The 19,087-nt window shown below is 39.3% G+C and overlaps 2 protein-coding genes across 3 annotated transcripts; one reads left to right on the top strand and one right to left on the bottom strand.

The window, feature by feature from the left end:
- Positions 1 to 3,024: 3,024 nt before the first annotated feature.
- On the bottom strand, positions 3,025 to 11,122 carry LOC149081371 (uncharacterized). 2 transcript variants are annotated; one of them, XM_089238186.1, is made up of 4 exons: positions 9,773 to 11,103; positions 7,583 to 7,702; positions 3,635 to 3,774; positions 3,025 to 3,207 (listed from the first exon to the last, which is right to left on the bottom strand). In XM_089238186.1, the coding sequence occupies exons 1-4, from the start codon at positions 10,910 to 10,912 to the stop codon at positions 3,129 to 3,131; spliced, it is 1,479 nt and encodes a 492-aa protein (XP_089094312.1). In that variant the 5' UTR covers positions 10,913 to 11,103; the 3' UTR covers positions 3,025 to 3,128. The 2 variants fall into 2 exon arrangements, with proteins under 2 accessions (XP_089094312.1, XP_089094313.1); XM_089238187.1 differs by lacking the exon at positions 7,583 to 7,702 and having other exon boundaries at positions 9,773 to 11,122.
- A 490-nt stretch (positions 11,123 to 11,612) lies between these two features.
- Positions 11,613 to 18,420, top strand: Lamtor2 (Late endosomal/lysosomal adaptor, MAPK and MTOR activator 2). Its single transcript, XM_089238189.1, has 3 exons — positions 11,613 to 11,800; positions 14,790 to 14,952; positions 18,074 to 18,420. Exons 1-3 carry the CDS (start codon positions 11,733 to 11,735, stop codon positions 18,218 to 18,220), a joined length of 378 nt encoding a protein of 125 aa, XP_089094315.1. The 5' UTR covers positions 11,613 to 11,732; the 3' UTR covers positions 18,221 to 18,420.
- Positions 18,421 to 19,087: the final 667 nt, after the last annotated feature.

The raw sequence follows: 19,087 nt of genomic DNA on the forward strand, positions 1-19,087 counted from the left end.
ACTTCTGCTATGAGCTATCTGTTCAAAATATTTTGCAACCACCTGTATGAACAATATTGAATTTTGCATGTGTGAGATAATGCAAATTTTTTATTGTTGATCATACAAGATGATTCAACATTCAGGAGACAAACTATAAGAGATGATATAAGCACAGCCACAGTGTGCCTTCTCGGGGCAGACTTTTCCTCGGAGCCCTCATTCTACTCAGGGCCCAGGGGCAGTGCTCTAACCTAGTTTACGGCCCTGGATATAAGACACCTAAACATTTTTGGTCAAGAATGTGTGTTCAAATCACAATAGTAAATGTGGTAGAGGGTTTTATAGAGTGCACAAAAGCACTTCACCAAGAACAAATATTTATGTTTTTCTGATGGATTTGCTACAATATGAATCAATGCACACCTTCGGATTGGAATTAGGTTTTTATTGGTGCTGGGACCATCAAGGTCATGTTGTGCCAAATAATAAGCAGTACAATGACTTGTGATCGATTTTTCCTTACCCAGGTTGAACCACAAGGAGGCCTATGGCATTACACCCCCTCCCCCCCTTCGCCTTAAACAGTTGATGTCACATATCGCAACAAATCGGTTGGGAAAATATATTTGTTTTTGGTGAAGTGGTATTGTGCACTCTAAAAACCCTCTACTGTGCCTTTGCTATTGCGATTCGACCGCACATTCTATGACCAACAATGCTTGTTTAGGTGTGTTATGTCACCTCTTAAAATTTGTCTCATGAATTTATAATCATCCTATAGAATCCTCTCTTCATTTATGTATGTTTTGCAACATCATACAATGCTTTTAACCAGAGATGCTGAACCCACAGGCTTTATCAGGTGAAAAATATAGTTAGGGTGAGTGCTCTGAAAACAATTTTACCATTTTAAGTCCAAAAAAAAAAAATCAGCGAAATTCTTTCATCGGGTTATTAGGAGATTCCTTAACCCTTTCATGCTTCAGCTGTGACATACATGTTCATGCAGGCTCTAAAATTGGTAGGGCCTAGTGTAAATGTTAAGAGCCATCGTCTTGATGAACTACAAACAATGAAACATTTCATCTGCTTTTCCAGTGGGCATCATCAATTTAATACAAAACAAGGCTATTATACATAATCGAAAGCAACTCGCAACTGAGAGACACATAAGATTTCCTCTGGGAATTTTCAAGACTGATTAATGTATTAATGGTTAGTTATGCAGTCGATGCTCATTTTAACAACTGTATTAGTGTAAGTCTCAAATGTTTTCATATGACGACTATCCTATATGTTTTTCTTTCGATCTAATGAACTGTCCGATATAAAATTCATTTTTGATGGAATGATGGGGAGGAGTTTGTTATAACAAGCATCAACTGTATACCTTCAGTTTCTTCTTTGAGCTACTAGATGGCATTGATGTTTTCTGTGTAGGGTACTGCGGACTTCTAGATGCACTTTCATCATTCGGGGAGGTTTGAAATAGCAAAAGTGAGGAAACTTTGGTGCATCTGTCTGGTTTTTCAGATTGACATCTTCAATGGAGACAGGAGCAGAGTCAATTGAGATCTTTTCTAAAGACCACATTAATCTCTAGTCAGTTACATCTTTTGTGCAAAAGGCAATTCCTTAGATCAGGGATCTTCAACCTTTTCTCCAGTCACGAGCCCACAAAGCAGAATATGCCGAAATCTGTGACATGCATCACAGAACAATCTGAAGGAATTTTTTAAGAAAAAAGTAGAAGACACTATTATGAGAATTTTTACTGCAGAACATTGCCAGCCAGCTGGGGGGGGGGGGGCCTCTCATTTCAAAACAATACGCAACATTCTGCTTTGGGGTCACAAGCACTGCTTATGCCCATCCTTTTAAAATATACCTCCATCCTAATGTGTGTACATTCATCTGTCTTAACGAAACCCGGAAACTTTTCTCCAACTCCCAACCCCATCTTGTCTGTAATCACCATAAAATTTGTTAATCGTGATAGTACCCAATTGCCCGGGGAAAATATGTTGTATGTTTTTTTTTGACAAAAAATAGTGTGTTCCAGACTGCCACGAAGCTGAGCTGGAAGAAATCTCAGCAACGGGATAAGTCCAGTGGCAAAGTTTTGGTGTTCATTCATTCATTGCCTATACCCATCAACAAAAGAAAAGCACCTCTTAACGGAAACTTTAACATACTTATGCCTGAAATCTGCATAATTGCAATCCTTGAATGTAATTTTTACAAAGTGTTTGATTGAAAATTAAAGTAGTGATCAAGTGCTTACAAGCACAGATCAGTCACAAGCAATGAGCATCTTTGGTGTTTCGAGGAGCACCATGGTGCTCACAGGCAACAGATTGAAGATGACTGCCTCAGATAGTAGTAGATGGGATGATGCAGCAGTGATGGGCAAATGTTTTTAAGAGCAGGCCAAAAAATTAAAATTTTTGGCAGACCTGACATATTCGCATTGGCGTATGCAAAGGGGGCGGGGTTCTAGTATTATTTTGCAGGAAAAACTTAACCCCCCAGAAAATTCTGCATATACCTGTGCATATTCGGATGATGATTCATGGTTCATTTCAAATCTGCTGTGGGTTGGGTAGAACCTCTAAGCGGGCTGTAGTTTGCCCACCACTAGGATAGAGTGATTGATTTACCAGAAACCTTCTGATGTTAAGTGATTAGTTAGTATCTTCAAATTTGTGATGTCCTGTGAATTTTGTAATAGTAAAAAAATATCTTATTGGTTCTTTTCTGAAGAATCGATTGAAATATCCATAACTTAACATCATGAGAGGAATTTTTTCACAATATGTCCCAAAACAGAATATGCCAAAATCTGTGACGTACATCGCAGAACAATCGAGAAGAATTTTGAGCAAAATGTGGAAAACACTATTGTGTAAGGGAATTTTTCCCTGCAGAACATTTCCAGTCAGCCGAGGGTTTGTCGCAGAACAATGCAAAACATTCTGCTTTGGGGACAATAGCCAAACTCGGAAGTGCAGAGAGGGGGGATGACAATTGGAAGCAAGCTAATGAAAACGTAAAAAAAACTCTTTAATAATTGAAAGTTTCAACCGAAATCAATTACAACAGCTTGGCACTATTTTTTTATACAGTTTTTGACCGTTGAACGAAATTTATTTTTCTTGAGTTCTGAATTTCAGTAAAGCACGATCTCGTTCATCAGAGTCAAAGTACCACACTGTTATGGCGAACCTAAAAAAAAAATAACAGTAATCATTAATGATGTTCTTGAACTGACGTGGTTTTCAGAATGTGATCAAAAAGGAATCACCAAAATTCAAAACACACAACTCCGTTTCTGTCTTTATAAAGGGTGTCTATTATTAAAATTGGTGTAATGTGGGTTGTCTACAGCCTTAACTAGCAATCAAGAAGCTACAAGACTTTCGAAATGTTTTAATAAAGGGATAGGAAGAAAATTGAGAGAGAAAAATCCCTATGGATTTTTTGAAGGGTAATTAAGGCTGTAGACAGCTCCAAACATGCCAACTTTGGTTATAGACCACTGCCAAACAATCGTATTGTTCTTGCAGCCATTCACAATTCTCTCCGCAAAGAGACATGTTCTAGTCTTTTCTCGTAGTGTACAGAGAAATACAAAATCAATCTAATTATATACCTGATTGCATATGAAGGCAGTACTTCATGGGGGTTTCGTCTATCCGACCAGAAGAAAAGCATGCGATCAAAAGTTGGTTCAATGTTGGCGACCTCATTCTCATGACCGACCGGAAACATCCTGAGAAGTCCTCCATGAGTCTGTAATAAGTACATAATTTATCTTGATTAAAATTCAATGAGATTACATCGATAATTTTTTGTTTTTAATGTCAACAAATGCTTTGGCGCGTTGCAATGGTATTTATCTTTTATAGAACTTCCCATCAACTAATTTTTGTCAACTTTTTTTTACTATTACTACACCAAACACCAACTATCGCTATAATGCAATTTACTACCATTAATGAGATGGGTCGGAAATGAAGTGGTGTCTATCGGTAGTCAGCTCGTTAGAGAAACATCCTATCTATATTTTCCCTTTGTGGTTAAACTTGAGACTATCAAAGCAACCTTCACAGTGGTAGACAAGCATCTTACCAGAATGCCACTCAGGCACAATTTTTTTACTGGTCTCAAACTCTTGATACTGGACTGTTTTACAAAATTTTCCTTTCATCGCTGTAAAAATTTATGCTGGCTACAAACTAGATGAAACTGACTGACTGTTGTCAGAAATGGTATCGAGAAAACAATGCACAAACCCACTATTCTGTGACAATCCATTACAAAATCTTGTTATCTGGTGACTGCTGTCTCGAAAACGGCCACCAGCAAGAATACCTTCAAGTTCACATTCTTTTAAAGTAAATTACAAATTTTTGTCATCAGAAAATTTTTTTCAAGAAAGCAAGGCACAAGAGCTGGCGATAGAAAATGAAAAAGTCGACAATGCAGTAACTACATCTATCTTCTAAATATGGATTTGAAAATTTACTGAAACTTTTTGGGCCCTGAAGTTCAGTTGCAAATGACCTTATATGAAGCAGAATACCAAGCGAAGATAATTCCGGAAGGAAAAGTCCCATTCCCCTCTGGGAGGAACCGAACTTCCAACTTCTTGCTGTCCGGGCAAGTGCTCTGCCATTATGCTACAGAGGACAGATATTTTCTAATCTTAGACAACAAAATATTTAAGCTGAACAGGAACGTGCAGTACTCTTAACTCAGCAATAGCTCATAACGACATTAACCTCAGATGGCGCTGTACAACCAAAGGATGAACCTCTCTGCTAATTATGCTAAGTACAAGTGACACTCTTCAAGAAGGCAATGTTCTATCCACTTTCATAGCTTATAGAGGTAGAGCACTTGTCTGGCGTACGAGAGACCAGGAGTTCGAGTTTCCACGAGGCAGAGATGAATTTTCCTGTCCAATAAACATCAATATCTCTTCATACAGCTAGTTTTCCACATATATATCATACAATTGACTGGTTACCAAGTGAAGATATAAGGGTTTTTCAAGTGAAACATAGACTGGTGTCTGGAAAATCACTGTCATCTCGTGACAATTTGACTGGCTGCTTGATTTTAATGGCCCTTCAAAAGTTCTGTTATATATCACAATAACATTGAGCGCTGATTGTGACTCCGAGAGACATTCACTCCCACGGCTGCCTTAAAAGCATCATAGGCCCATGGGCCAAGTGATTTTTTCTGAGGCCCTACCTGACAAATTCTTGAAAATTTCTACCGGTTCTAATTTTTTCAGGTCCCCAAACCATACCTGGGTGGGCCCATGCATTAAAACGGCACTGTTCACTCCAACAGCAATGGTCCCTGGATATCAAAGAACAGGCTTAACATGACCCTTCCAGCCAGTGGCAGATCCAGGTGTGGCGATCGCCCCTCCCAAGAGCCTTCAAGGAAACATAATTCTGGTTACCTTATTTTTTTTCTTTATTAATCCTTAATTTTTTTTTTCTTCTCAAATTTCCTTCCGCTGAAATTTGTGCACCCTAGGAAGTGTGACCTTGAGCTTTCTTCTTCTGGTGGTAATGTCTAAAGAGAATAAAAGCCATAGCCGGGTTGGATCATGCTCGGAAGGAGCCCATACATACCCCCTAAGGACACGTGTAAGTTTTTGCTAGGGAAAGAGGCAAACTTACACCCTTTCAGTTTTCTTGGTAATGCATAATGAAGCACAAGCCATCCAATAAGATGAATTATCCTTTTCTTACCATTCTTTTTTTTTTTTTTTTGCTTCAGTCTGTAAACATGCTATAGGTGGACAAAAAAAATGACAGTCTTCGAAAAAAGCTATTTTTGGTAAGTGAAAATTTAAAAGTTTTTAAATAGGTTGGTGAAGAAGATAAATTCTACAACTTTTGTAGCACATCCAAAGTTCTCCCTGGAAATGAAACTGCACTCGCTTCCTGATTCACTGATAATGACATTAACAGGGGCTCAGAGACGCATTTATGATATTAACCCCATTCCCCCCCTTGTCAGCAAAATTTCATCATCAGCTGTGCACCTGACTTCTAACGCACATTCTTGGGATCAGAAACGAGCAGAGGGCTCAGACAATCAATTTTCATTTTTTCAATGCAAAAAATATTTTGTTTTTAAATTAAAATTTTGAATGAAAATGCATTTGTATATGCTATTATAATCAATTTCCGTTAATTTCAATGCTATTTGAAGAACTCAAAATTTCTTTTTAAGAAATTCATTATGATCCACCCTCTAAGCCATATATGGTAAACCCCTTGATCTGCAGATCAAATGCAGCCCTGCAGGTCATCTGGTGTGGCCTGCCACCTCAAACCTAATTTTGTAAAAATGAACTAAGTGGCACATTTACAGATTGCTTAAGTGGCCCGTTGCATAATTCCAGAGCATTTAAGCGGCCCATGGCACATTCACGGATCACTTAAGTGACCCGGGACAGTTCCAGAATACGTAAGTGATACGTAGCACATTTAGAGAGATCCCTTGAGTGACATGTGGCACAGTTTTAGAGCACTTGCGGTTCTACATCACTCAAATTACCAGCAGCCCATTCCCAGATTACTTGAGTGATCTCTGCGGCATAATTACAGATAATTTGAGTTATGCGTGAAAGTTCCGGAGCACTTAAGCAGCCTGGACACATTTACAGATTACTTGGATCCGCAAAATATTTAGAGATCACTAAAGTCGCTCTGTAGGGGACTTAATCAATAGGAAGAATGTTAGTTGAAAATGCCCACAAACTATTGAAAGGGGTTTTTTTTTTTTTTTATATTTTTGGCACACGAAATGAGATGCCATTAAGAATATTTCATATTTTTATGAAGGATGGTTGATGAGGTAAGCATCATCCAAACCCCCACCCTTCCCCCACAATCAAACGTCAGCAAATCGGAAACGCCAATGCTGATATAATACTTGAATGGTCCCAATCATTCATAAAAATGGTACTAGTCTGTTATTAGGACAACTGCTGATCGGTGATGGAAATACCAACCAAAGTTCCATAGCGATGTGTTGGGAGGGGCTACTTGTTGTGTAGGATCACAGTACAGTTCTGCATTTTAAGGGATAAACCCATTGTTATCATATCATAGCTGCCATGTCTCCTGGATTTTCCAGGAGGCTCCCAAATTTTTAATAAATCTTCTTGATTCCTGAAAAATGCTTATATCTCCTGAATTCTGCTTGTGATTGTAAAAAACTTCTTACATTTGGGGGGAAAAATCTATTCTCAAAGAATTTACCCGAAAAAAAAGACTTGCTTTAGTTTTTTTAAAAAAACCCTATAATTTCACTTTTACTAATGAAAAATCCCTGCAATGTTTTCAAAAGATCCCTTTTATATTTATTTTTGTATGGAATTTGGATCCCCGTGAAAACCTCCCGAATACTCATTCTCCAAAGTTGGCAGCTATGTCATATTATCCAGCTCTCTGGTAGACAGCCTTCCTATAGGTCCCACTTGCTTCCACATGACCGATAAGTGCCCAAAATTATCGGGAGCATGCAAAACTATATGAAAAAATTGTAATGAGAAATCCCCAGATACCTTCGTGTCCCATTTCTTGTTCAAATAATATATACATGTAATGCATCTGCCATCACCATGAGGATTATCCACGTGTTTCTTGTAATGTGTTCCATCTCCAGGATAACAGGCTATCATTGCCTGAAATAGATATCAAATAGACATAATTAATCCCTCAAATTCATCTCTATATTATAAAATAGATCAGAAATGCAATTCCATACTAACTGGTACCCGAACATCTTATTCAATTTGATTTTGCATTGCAGCCAATTGTAATTTCATTGCATTGAACTCACAGCTCTTGGCAAAGTGTTTCTGCTGAGCTGAAAATGCTGAAACGCACTTTCTGTGAAATTGTAACACCTGGTGCAGACTTACACATATATTACCATCCAAATTCTTTGAAGTTGTCGTAGAATTACTTACTCCTTGTGAGCATAAGCAGATATACAGACTTTGAACAAGAGGGCGGCAGGTTTTCCACCTTCTCTCCCCCCCCCCCATACTAGTAATAATACAAAAAAATTTTGGGGAAGTAGGGCCTTTGCTTCTCTCCTTGTATCCGCATATGCTTGTGAATAGTTCAAAATGCAAATGCACAACCATCATTAAAATTATCCTCTTGGATGATGATTCACATTTGCTGAAGCTTTTCCATTTATGGAACCCAACCCCCTCAAAGCAGAATATTTTTCATTGTTCTACAATGAGCCGTTGGCCGACTGGAAAGGCTCTGTGGTTAAATATCCCCGTAATAGTGTTTTCTATACCTCTCTTACAAGTCTTCCAAATTGTTCTACCATGTACAGATTTTTCCATGTTCTGCTTTGGGGCCCCTAACTAGGATTTTGTGGGAGGGGGGTGTGAACATAACTTAGTTGCCCCTACCACTGTAAAATTGTATGATTTTATAACAGTGGTTTTCATTCTCATCTAAAATTTGCCACCCTGTAAAGTTGTGTCTCCTTTGTCTCCTCCCCCCCAATTCCGGTTAGTTTTTGTTTCGGTACTCTTTCATTATAACCAATTGCTTGGTGCCTTTGTTTTGCCAAATTTTCTTCGAATTAATACCTTCTGCTTAGTGTTAAATATTTTCTTTAGTGTAATGTCCATAAATCTGTTTTTTTTTAATTTAGAACAAGGTGTGCAAAAAGAAACACGCTAAAATGTACTTATAACAGAAGAATACCGCTTTTCCAACCACCTGTAATGGTGCTTTTACCCAGTGCTGTCTTAACGCATGGGCCTGGAGGCCTCAAGAAAAGAGACCTCACAAAAATGAGAGCCAGTTCAAATTTTCAAGAATTTGCCAGGAGAAGGACCACAGAAAAATCACTAGGCCCAGGGCCCATGATGCTCTTAAGACGGCCTTGCTTTTACCTCATGTGGATGATAGAAAACATCGTCCTTGGTGGTTTTGTTTAATCACTGCCAAGGGGCTGCAATTAGTTGCTTGATCAACCAGGACAAGCACATATTTTGGTGCCCCCACATAATGTTGAAGAAGAGATGCCTGCTTCCCCTCCCCCCGTCCCCTAGTTTCAGCCCTGATGATTGCAACAGGTGTTCACCTAGGAGTAGGACTTGACAAATCGCAAAAATATCTAATGCTCGAGCAATTTTTTAAGGCAGAAAACAGGTCAAAAATAATATTTTGCCTTTTCCAGGACATAGTGACTACCTTCGATATTGCTAGATATGCTGATATGAATTTCAAAAATTTTGTATTGTTCCCCCCTAGATTCCAATTTAGGTACTACACATAGAGCCAATACTAATTTTTTAATCATCATCACAACCTGGCACCTGTAATTTGTTGATCCTTGCCCAAGGGGATTTGAAGACAGTTGTGCATTAATATTTTAAAATATTCAAGGTAAAGAATTCCGTGCCATGAACGGCCCTTGAACTTTCAGACCATACTACGTATATGTTATTCAAATGAAACGTAGCGTGACAACAACTCAAGTTCCATTTTTACAGTGAAATGCCTGTATAACGATACTCGAGGGATTGGAAAAATGTGTTAATATATATATATATAGGTGATTATATATATCGTTACAGAGGGTATCATTATGCATGATTTTCATTATACATAATTCTCAGTGCCACACTAATTGGATAGACTTTTGTTGAAGAGAGATGGAGTCATAACCTTTGTTTCAATTTAATCTTGTCAGAGTACATAAAAACAAAAAAAATCACCTTGGTTCTTCGATTGAGTTTGTATTTGCTCAAGATACCATTATCTGGCATTTTGTTGCACGCTGTCATGACGAGGTCGAGCTTTTTGATCAAACTTCCAATACACCTACAATTTTGTTCGGTGCCATCAACCCAGGTTATAACATCACCTCGTACATTCTCATTGGGACTCCTCATGTCAGTACTGGCTAGCTCGCCTTTCTTGAAAATGCCTTTGAGAAATAACGATCTAACTTCTGCAGAGATAAAATCGCCAGTTTTCGAACCTAGGAAGTTATCGATCACACAAATACCATATTCATTGAGATCGTTGATGATATTCAAGCAGATTTCATCCAAAGACACGTTAGAAACGCCCTCATCAGGCAACTCTCGTGACTCTTTGTTATCTACAGCATTGTCAGGATAACTGAGTTCATCGAAGGCTGATTGTATGACTCTTTCGTCCTGTTTATTGAAATTTGACACGTCAAGATCATAATTGAGAGACAGACTTTCGGAACTACAATCGTCGATCACGTCCCAATAGTTATTAGTCGAGCTCAGTAATTCACTGCTCAGAGATGAAAACAGATCACAGTTTTGGGAAGATGATAGATCCGAGATACTTCCATCAGATTCAGCAGCTGCCACTGCAGCATATAGGGCATCAGTTACACTCTCGGATCCACCGTACAAGAGAGCTGTTTGGTTATCCGGAAGCGAGAACAAGTTCTGTGGCTCTGTGTATGGTGCTGCAGAGGTACTCGGAGTGTCCACTATGTAATTACTTTTCGCAGTGTTTTCAACAACTTCTTTTTGGTTCAGCACATTATTGTTGATCCAGCCACTGAAGTCAATCTGTTCGGTGTGGGACAGAGTTTTGGCCTGCAGCGTGTTCGTGGGGCAAGGGTTACTCAAACACAAGTCGCTATCAATGTTACTCGCCGGTGCTTGGCTGGGCGCTACAACAGCTGGTGGGGTGCAAGGTTTGGTGCTCTTGCACTCCTTCTTGTGGACATGCCAGTGCTGGATCTGATGATCGCGGCTGCAGTAGTAGGCAGTGCCGCATCTACTGCAGCGGCTGAGCTTTTTCTCTGTGGTGTAGCACCATAAACAATATGGTACGGCTTCTACTGTGTATTTATCTGGTGAAAACATTTCGTTGGAAATTATGTTCAGCTTCAGTACAATCCACAATCAACTCCGAGAATTTCCGTGTGAAATCATCAACCTTGTCGCACGTGTATAACCTCTCTCTATTTTGTTGTTGTTGATCGACACACGCTCACGTCAAACACAACCTCAAATTCACCTTGACACAAAACAGCTGATGTCAACAAGAGATCTTTTGTTTATTGTTTTCATAATGACGTAACACGTGCTTATGAGATGTTTGTGCTTGTCAAAGCTTAGGAAAAAAGATTTTTTTATAACAAAAATATTTTCGACAAAAAACGAAACTGTAACAAAAAACACAAAAAGTGTTAATTTTCTGAATATTGATACTTTTTCCAAAGAAATGAATAATTCAAAAGTGATGATTGAACATCACTTGTCAATGTGGCAGTACGTGAGCGAATCAAATAACTTGTATTATATGACGAATGAAACTTTTGCAAAAGACGTGCATCACGATTGATCAGAATGTTCTGATATATCTTGTGTGGTCTCAATTGATATCTTCATCGTTATCCCCTTAAATGGAATTGTTTTAAATTAAAAAATAGTTAGACCATAAACGATTAATAAATCAATGGAAAATATGGATTTTAGGCTTTTATGAATTCTTTTTTTTTATTCAAATATATTTAAAAGAAATTTCTTGTGATGAAACAGTATCAGACGACATTTGCTCCGCTTCGATCCTCTATCTCAGTAACTGATCCCTAACCAAATTTCTTAAAAAAAAAAACTTGAGTTTCATCAATCAATATTAACGAGAGGAGTAATTTGCCTAGTATTAGTTTCTACCTTGAAGATGCTAAAGCCAAAAGCGTTGACTCAGGTTCTGAATTTAACGAACACAGGAGGAATCTTGAGCACTTTGTGAGTATATCAACCAAGTAAACACTTCGCCCCAGTCTTGTTTATTTTATGTAATACACCCCCAGCTATCTTGAAACACGAATTTAGTAAGCAGTAAGCTTCGGAAGTGTGTTAGACTTGGGGATGCGAAGCTTAAGCCGGGTTTTCCTAGGAATAGGTTTTTTTGCGCCGCGTGAACCGAATTAGACCATTTCGCTCCGGCAGAAACGCGTTACATAATCACGCTACGCGTTTGTTTTCCTAGCGTGGCAAATCAGCTCAGGGGACTGTTATATAGTACGTGGCCTTGGCATCAGCTACTCTGTCGTCTGCATGCTCCGGGTTGAAGGGAAGCGAAAGCACAAGAATGAAGAAAATATCGGCAAAAACGCGCGGCGCACGACGCATTTGTCTCCTCCAGAAGCAGTCGGCCAATCACGCCCGACGTGAGGCGTATTGCGCTCTGTAGGAAAACAGTCTTGCTGCTTTTCTTATTGGTGAGTGGACGGCGTGTCGCACTGGGTGATTCACATTGCATGCGGCACAGAAAACCTGCTCCTAGGAAGACCCGGCTTTAGCTTTATCCATGACATCTCGAGTTCTGAATTAGTTCTAGGCTGCTCTGCCCCTGGCTCTATTGTCTCGCATAATTTTTATGCTGCTGCCTTGATTAAGTCTTTTCAGCCATATTCGTCTCATGTATTGGTAAGTACACATGCTTGGTCAGCTGTGGCAAGCACACATTTTGGCGCCCCCCCCCCCCCCTCATAATGTTGAAGAAAAGGTTAAAGAGTGAAATTTGTGCCCCCTCTAGTCCGGCGCCCGGGGTACCAGACCCGCCTGCACCCCCCTAGTTGCAGCCCTGAGTACATGCCCCCCCCCCCACACGCCCTGTGGCAGGGCCAATCAATATTTGATGCAGCTGTGTCCATGCACCCCCAATTATTGTGCCCAACTGTTTAGCTTTATTTTCTGTCTTGTATCTCGCATATGCATATTTATTTCTATTTCACATCACATTCTCTGCATTAATATTTTCTATAGCTGTTCTTGTAACCCGAAGCATGGTACCCGCTGTTTTGCTATATTTTAATTTTTATATTTCACATATGTATATTTCTTTTCATTTTGCATCTATTTTGTACAGCTGTTCTCTTAGCCACCCCCCCCCCAACAATTGCACCCCACTATTTAGCTATATTTCTGTCTCGTATCATGGGGGGGGGGGAGAGATTTGTTTAGCCAAGTCGGACCAGAGCCTGGTTGTGTTTAATTTTTCCCCTGTTTACCCCCTCCCCGGTGTCCCATAGCTGCTCTCAGCGCCTGGGACTGGCTCATGATCATATATATGTAATGTCAATTTCTGCCAATGTATGAATCAATCATTACGTCAACCTTAGGTCGGATTAAAAGATTTATTTACAGCTATAACAAATAATGTATATATGAGGATATATTTAAATTCCACACTTATACAAATTAGTACATATATTTTATGCTACTACTTGAGCGAGAGAGGAGTGGAGAAAACAATAGGCCAAGACTTACCCCAAGCTTTTGGTCATCTTTCGCTCTTCCTACTGATCCATCAGTCTTCCCACCAAAACAGGACCAGCACTTCTACCCAAAACCTAGTTCCTTCTGCCTCCTTCAAACCATTTTTTCTCGTCCTATTTCTTCCTGTTCCCTCTCATTGGTTCCGGTCTCCTAAACGTCACACCTCTCCCCCTTTGGGTCCCAGTCTTGAACCCCCCTACTGGAATCTTGCTGCCGTCCCGATGTCTACATACCAATGATGAAATCCATCTGGCACTTCATCTCATAGCAGTGAGATATTTGGCACCCCCTCCTTGTAGTGAATTTATAGCACAAGAAACTGAAAATGATAGTTTCAGGCCCCTATGCAGAGCGTGAACAAGTTGCATATGTGTGCAAAACTGATATAGCAGTCTTGCCAAGGTTTAAGCTACGGTCGCATTTTTCCCAAAATACGAAAGAAAATTGTAGAATGCAAAAAAAGTAGTAGCCACTTTTGCAAAAATGCGTACAGGAGGTACACAACGAGTAGACATCCAACCATCAATCATTACATAAGCATTGTAGCATTTTGCTAAAGCTTTTTCCCAGTTTTGCTTTTTTGCGAAAGAAATTTTTTATCCAGTGTTGTGCATGCCTACTACTCATTTTTAGTGGATTCCAATGGATGACAAGCTTTATGAGGCAATTCCCAGTATACAAATTGCAGTGTTTTTGGTGACTTACGAGAGCCAGGTCTTGTACATTGGTCAGCCATGCTAGTATATACGTTTATAATCAAGTGCTCTAGCATAGCAATTATATGTTGACTGATCATAATAATTTGGCCAAAATAGCATGTACTATCATTTCTGATGTATAACTTGCACAGTTGTATCGCCCACAAGAGAGAGAGGGGAAACACCCCTATTGAAATAAATTGTGGTATATAACCTGCCCCAGGGACAGATTTCTGGTGGGCTATTAAAAATTTGCCATCCCTTGTTCTAGTTTAATACTCTTGACTGCCAATTACTGTGATTTGCCGCCCCTCTGAAATAATGAATGACGAACCATATTATAATATTAATATCATTGTGTACCATCCTGCTGGCAAGGTATTTATGGTTTATTGGTTGGCCATTGGCGCTAATGTATTGATGTGCATATTTTAGGGAGGGAAGAATAAATTTCGGGATACATCCATCCTTTCTGGGAACTCTTCGATATCTCTGAGATCTCAATTACGTTGTGCCCGGTCCTTCAAAATCCCTCTGAAGTTGCCTAATGTACGAAACACCATTCCAGTTTTGGAATTTAAATAATATTGTACTGCTCATAGAGCATCAAAAACAATTTTTCCCTTGAATGATATCCATTGGTTATACACGAGAAATTATAGTATGTTGGTGAGAAAAATGTGTATGTGTGACAAGTATTGTATATCGATGCATTGGTGTTACTCTTTACTGATTAATTCAATATTTTCTGGTAGGTTATTGAATCGTGAGGGTACGCTTCTCGCTTTCTCTGGGTATGCCGATAAAGATGCCAAACTCACAGCAGCCATAACCAGCAGCATATGGATGGCATATGAGAAGCATGGTTCCCCTGCATTCAATGGGGATCCTTTGAAATTTGTCATACTCCAGTGTGAGGTGAGCTAATATTTAATCTAGGTCTATGTTTAATATGCAGTAGAACCTCGTTTATATGACATTCAAGAGGCGAGGTCAAAACTTCATAGAAATGTGTATGTCACATGACTTTTAAAAAAGATGCATCCTCCTCCCAATAAACATGCAATTCAATGTTTGATTTCATCTTGCGTTTTCACTGTATACATATATGCTCAACCCATGGCCCTCACACCGAATGTGGCCCTCAGAGTCATCTAATGTGCCACGCCCATGATCCCAAACCCGATTCCGTAAAAATAAATTAAGTGACACATTTCCAGATCACATACATGATCTCCTGCACAGTTCCAGATCAGTGTCCTGTGGCTCATTTTAAAATTGTTTAGGTGGCTCGCCTTTTTATATATGAAGCATAACTCAGGTCTATTGCCATTTGGCAATTTACCACTATGATACACTACAGTCCAATCCTGACACTGAATATAGTCAGAATATAAAACATATTGAAAAGTCAGAATATAAAACGTATTGAAAATAATAGCAATTTATTACTGTATAATCAGCTAGGAGTACAATAACATGTTTACACGTGAGCAGTAGGCCTACAAGTAAAAAATTTAACTTCAAACAAAGTTTGCACAACACCTTAAGCAGGGTGCGCCATCTACAAGGAATAAGATGTGAGCTATATGCACGAGAAGCATGAGGAGGGTGTGCCATCTATACAGACTATGGTGCACTACACTACCTAGTTAGTTGTGCCGGAAATGTAAGCGTGTGTACCTAAGTCTGAGGCGTATCTAGTGGTGTCTTATTTATTTTTTTTTAGGAATATGGACGAGGTGCATGTGTGGTTTAGTAGTAGTAGTGGTGTCTTATTTGCAATGCTGCCATCTATACTTCAGGAGTGAAGTGTAATGACTGAATATTTGTATTGTTGTGGGCCTGTTGCTCTCTGTGGTGAGCCTTTTTATCGGGGAGATCGGCACACATTAGCACCTCCAAGTTGGGAACCGCAAAAAACCTCAACTTCAGCCAACCACCACTGTGGCGACGTAATAGTTCATCACTATGACCACTCGACCATCACAGTGGCTGGTGGGACTTGCTGCATATTTACATATTACTTGAGTGTCCTGCGGTTGCTCCAGAGCACTTAAGATGCCACACAAGTACTTGTAGGGTTAAGTGATCTGCTGCCACCTGTTCCAGATCACATATTACTTGAGTGACCTGCGGTTGCTCCAGAGCACTTAAGATGCCACACAAGTACTGTAGGGTTAAGTGATCTGCTGCCACCTGTTCCAGATTACTTAATTGAGTGGCCTTCTACACATTTCAAGTTAATGAAGTAACCCGTAGCCAAAAATTTTGTTCGGGGGGGGGGGGACCAGTGATATAACAATAGCTTTGGCCCTCTTTTTCCCTTTTTCAGTCGTTTTCTCACATTTTGGTGAGTGGGGGGGAGGGGGAAGGGAAAACGGACCTCCCAGTCCTTCCCCTCACTACAGCCTTGTTGAACATCCTTGCTCTACAGAAATTGTGCACATTTGATGCATATAAATAAAATTTTTTTTTAAATATTTGGAGTGAAAATGTTGAATAATTGAGGTTTTGTGTCGAATAAATTAAATATTTGAACATTATAAAATATATAGGAACCAATTGCGACCGAAGCTAAGCATTGTATAATTGATCAACGTATGGACGAGGTTACACTGCATTTGAGTATAGTGTGGTTTTTTTAACCCTTACATACATATATGTATGATATTTAAAGTTTCCCTGATCAGCATTCTAACTGCCACAGGAGATCACTAAACCTTCTAGAAATTGTCACCTATTTTCAAGAACATTTTTTTCATTCTTGCACAGCTGATAAATGCTTTCCCCATCCCAGTAACACCAAGAATACTCTATATATTTTATATTAGTTATATATATGCATATTCCAACACTTTCTGGAAGGGAAGGGAAAAAACATTCTCTCTCTAATCAAACTTTTACCCCCCTGAAGCAGAATGTGCCACAATCTGCGACGTACATCACAGAACAATTAGTGCTACTGCAGGACAATTTTGGAGAATTTTAAGAAAAGTGCAAAAAAAACCACTTACACATATATATATATATATATATATGGGGATTTTTACCACAGAACATTTCCAGTCAGTTGAGGGGCTTTTCTCAGAACAGTGCTGAACATTCTGCTTTGACGGCTTTTACCGATAGCTGACTCTGTCCTCTGGCAGTCGACCTGAAAGTTTTAGGGGGGAACATGTTATTAGGTAAAGATTGTCCCGTGCAGAGCTAGCTGGGCTTGGCATTGCTGGAATGAGAGGGTTTTAAGGGAGTAAAATAACTCAGAATTGCCGAAATAAAAAGCATCAAGTTAGGTAAAATATTGTCATATTGCTACTGCAAGGTTAAAAGGTATCGACTCTATATTTCTGGATTTTCAATTGACAATCTTGTTTATTTACTCAATATCGAAGTCATGAAAAGAATCTTTTAATAGAATGAAACCATTTTGTCTCCACGTGGAAACTTTCGAGCGTGCTTTTGATTATGTTTTTAACAGGAGAAAGTTTTTTATAGGCAGTAAAACCATAAATCCACCTCTGCCTAGACAGTGAGTAATCAAGAAAGTGTTTAATCTTGTTCAAAAAAGTGAGGGGAATGTTGTGTGCAAGCATGTGAGTGATCAAAAGTGAGGTACCAGATCAGTGAGCAACCAAAGGTGTGACTAAGAGTGAGTATGTGTAAACACATCAGAGTGACCTAGAGAGAAAAAAACCAAGTCAGTGAACGACTAAAAAAAATTACCAAGGAAGTGAGTGTTTAAGTGTGGGAGTGACAGGAAAAAAGGATGACTTGGAGACAGAAGTATTTCGAGAAGCAGGGCAAATTTTAAGAATGAGTGGTCATGAAAATTTGACTAGAATGGGAGAAGGGTGGCAAAACCATAAATCCGCCTTTGCCTCTCACCCATGCGATGGAAACTTTAAGAATGGTGGCATTGTAGCAAAAGTTGTTTTTGCTGCAATACCCCCTCCATAATCAAATGTTTGTAGCATGTATTTATAGTCTTACTGATTATCATGCAAGTAATGTTTTCTTTTCTCTCTATCTTTCATAGGAAGGTATTGTATCTGTTACAGGGGTAGCAAATTTGCTTCTGTGTTTGCTGGCGAAAAAGGATGTCGAATTGGGAATGCTCAAAGCCAAAACGGAAGCATTAGCTCAGTATCTAGAAGGACCGTTGAAGCAAGTATCCTCGTCATGAGAAAAATTTCAATGTGATTAAATCATCTTGCTTGGATGATCGGTGACTGCTGTGTAATTATGTGTGAAGATTTTTTTTTCGATTGTGTACAGATTCGCTGTTGTTTCCCCTCCTCTTTCCGTTTGGACATAATTCTTTTTCTATTCATGGTATGAAATATTTTTTTGTGTTTGTAAAATAAATTTGAAATCAGTTTGTAATGATTAGCCTCACTTTTGGAATTGTTTCTTGAACTTCAAAACATTTTAGAATCATGAAGGTCCATCGCCACGTATGAGCACCATTTGGAAATTTTTCAGAGATTTCTGGCATAATTAGCAGTTTTGTGGAACTTCATCATTTTTGGTGACAGCCTTCCCTTTGATATTCCAAATTTTCGTGTTTCTCGTTGAAATATGGTCAGCCTAGCACTGGTGCCATTTCAAGTCTATTTTGAAATACTGCAGAGCTCTTGCTGCCATCTATCCAGAAATGTGAGAACTTCATTGATGGGTCGCAAACAGAAAAACAGCTGCTATCTATTGATTGGAAAACAAATGAAAAATTGGGGCGCGGTAGCCCAGGTTGATAAGATGCTCGCCTAAAGTACCAAAGGATGTTTAGAGGTGTCGCGAGTTCTGTATTGCGATACCCGGTTCGTCCTTGTCAGAAAACTTTCCAGACACAAGGGTACAACAAAAACAAGACCACATGAAAAAATTGCTACCGCAAAGAGTCCCCCATTGTGGGGTTAGCGCACCAACCCCCTCGACGAGTATAAAAACACGCCTGCCATTCGGAATCGGCAATAAATTGTAGGTCCCGGTCTAAAATTAGACCTCATGTGCAGAAAATGACCACGGTGCGACAAAAATTATGAACTAGTAC

The sequence above is a fragment of the Pholcus phalangioides genome, unplaced genomic scaffold (genome assembly GCF_987345545.1).
Source record: "Pholcus phalangioides strain wild (caught in Gottingen) unplaced genomic scaffold, Ppha-v1.0 ptg000010l_1, whole genome shotgun sequence".
NCBI classification, from domain to species: Eukaryota; Metazoa; Arthropoda; class Arachnida; order Araneae; family Pholcidae; genus Pholcus; species Pholcus phalangioides.

What these genes read in the sequence shown, in the direction of transcription:
- LOC149081371 (XM_089238186.1), bottom strand. Translation starts at nt 10,912, where the DNA reads ATGTTTTCACCAGATAAATACACAGTAGAAGCCGTACCATATTGTTTA. An exon ending in ACAAGAAATGGGACACGAAG is followed by an intron (nt 3,775 to 7,582) that starts GTATCTGGGGAT and finishes TACTTATTACAG; the next exon opens with ACTCATGGAGGACTTCTCAG. An exon ending in CTGCCTTCATATGCAATCAG is followed by an intron (nt 3,208 to 3,634) that starts GTATATAATTAG and finishes TTTTTTTTTTAG; the next exon opens with GTTCGCCATAACAGTGTGGT.
- Lamtor2 (XM_089238189.1), top strand. Translation starts at nt 11,733, where the DNA reads ATGCTAAAGCCAAAAGCGTTGACTCAGGTTCTGAATTTAACGAACACA. An exon ending in GGAGGAATCTTGAGCACTTT is followed by an intron (nt 11,801 to 14,789) that starts GTGAGTATATCA and finishes ATTTTCTGGTAG; the next exon opens with GTTATTGAATCGTGAGGGTA. An exon ending in TTGTCATACTCCAGTGTGAG is followed by an intron (nt 14,953 to 18,073) that starts GTGAGCTAATAT and finishes TATCTTTCATAG; the next exon opens with GAAGGTATTGTATCTGTTAC.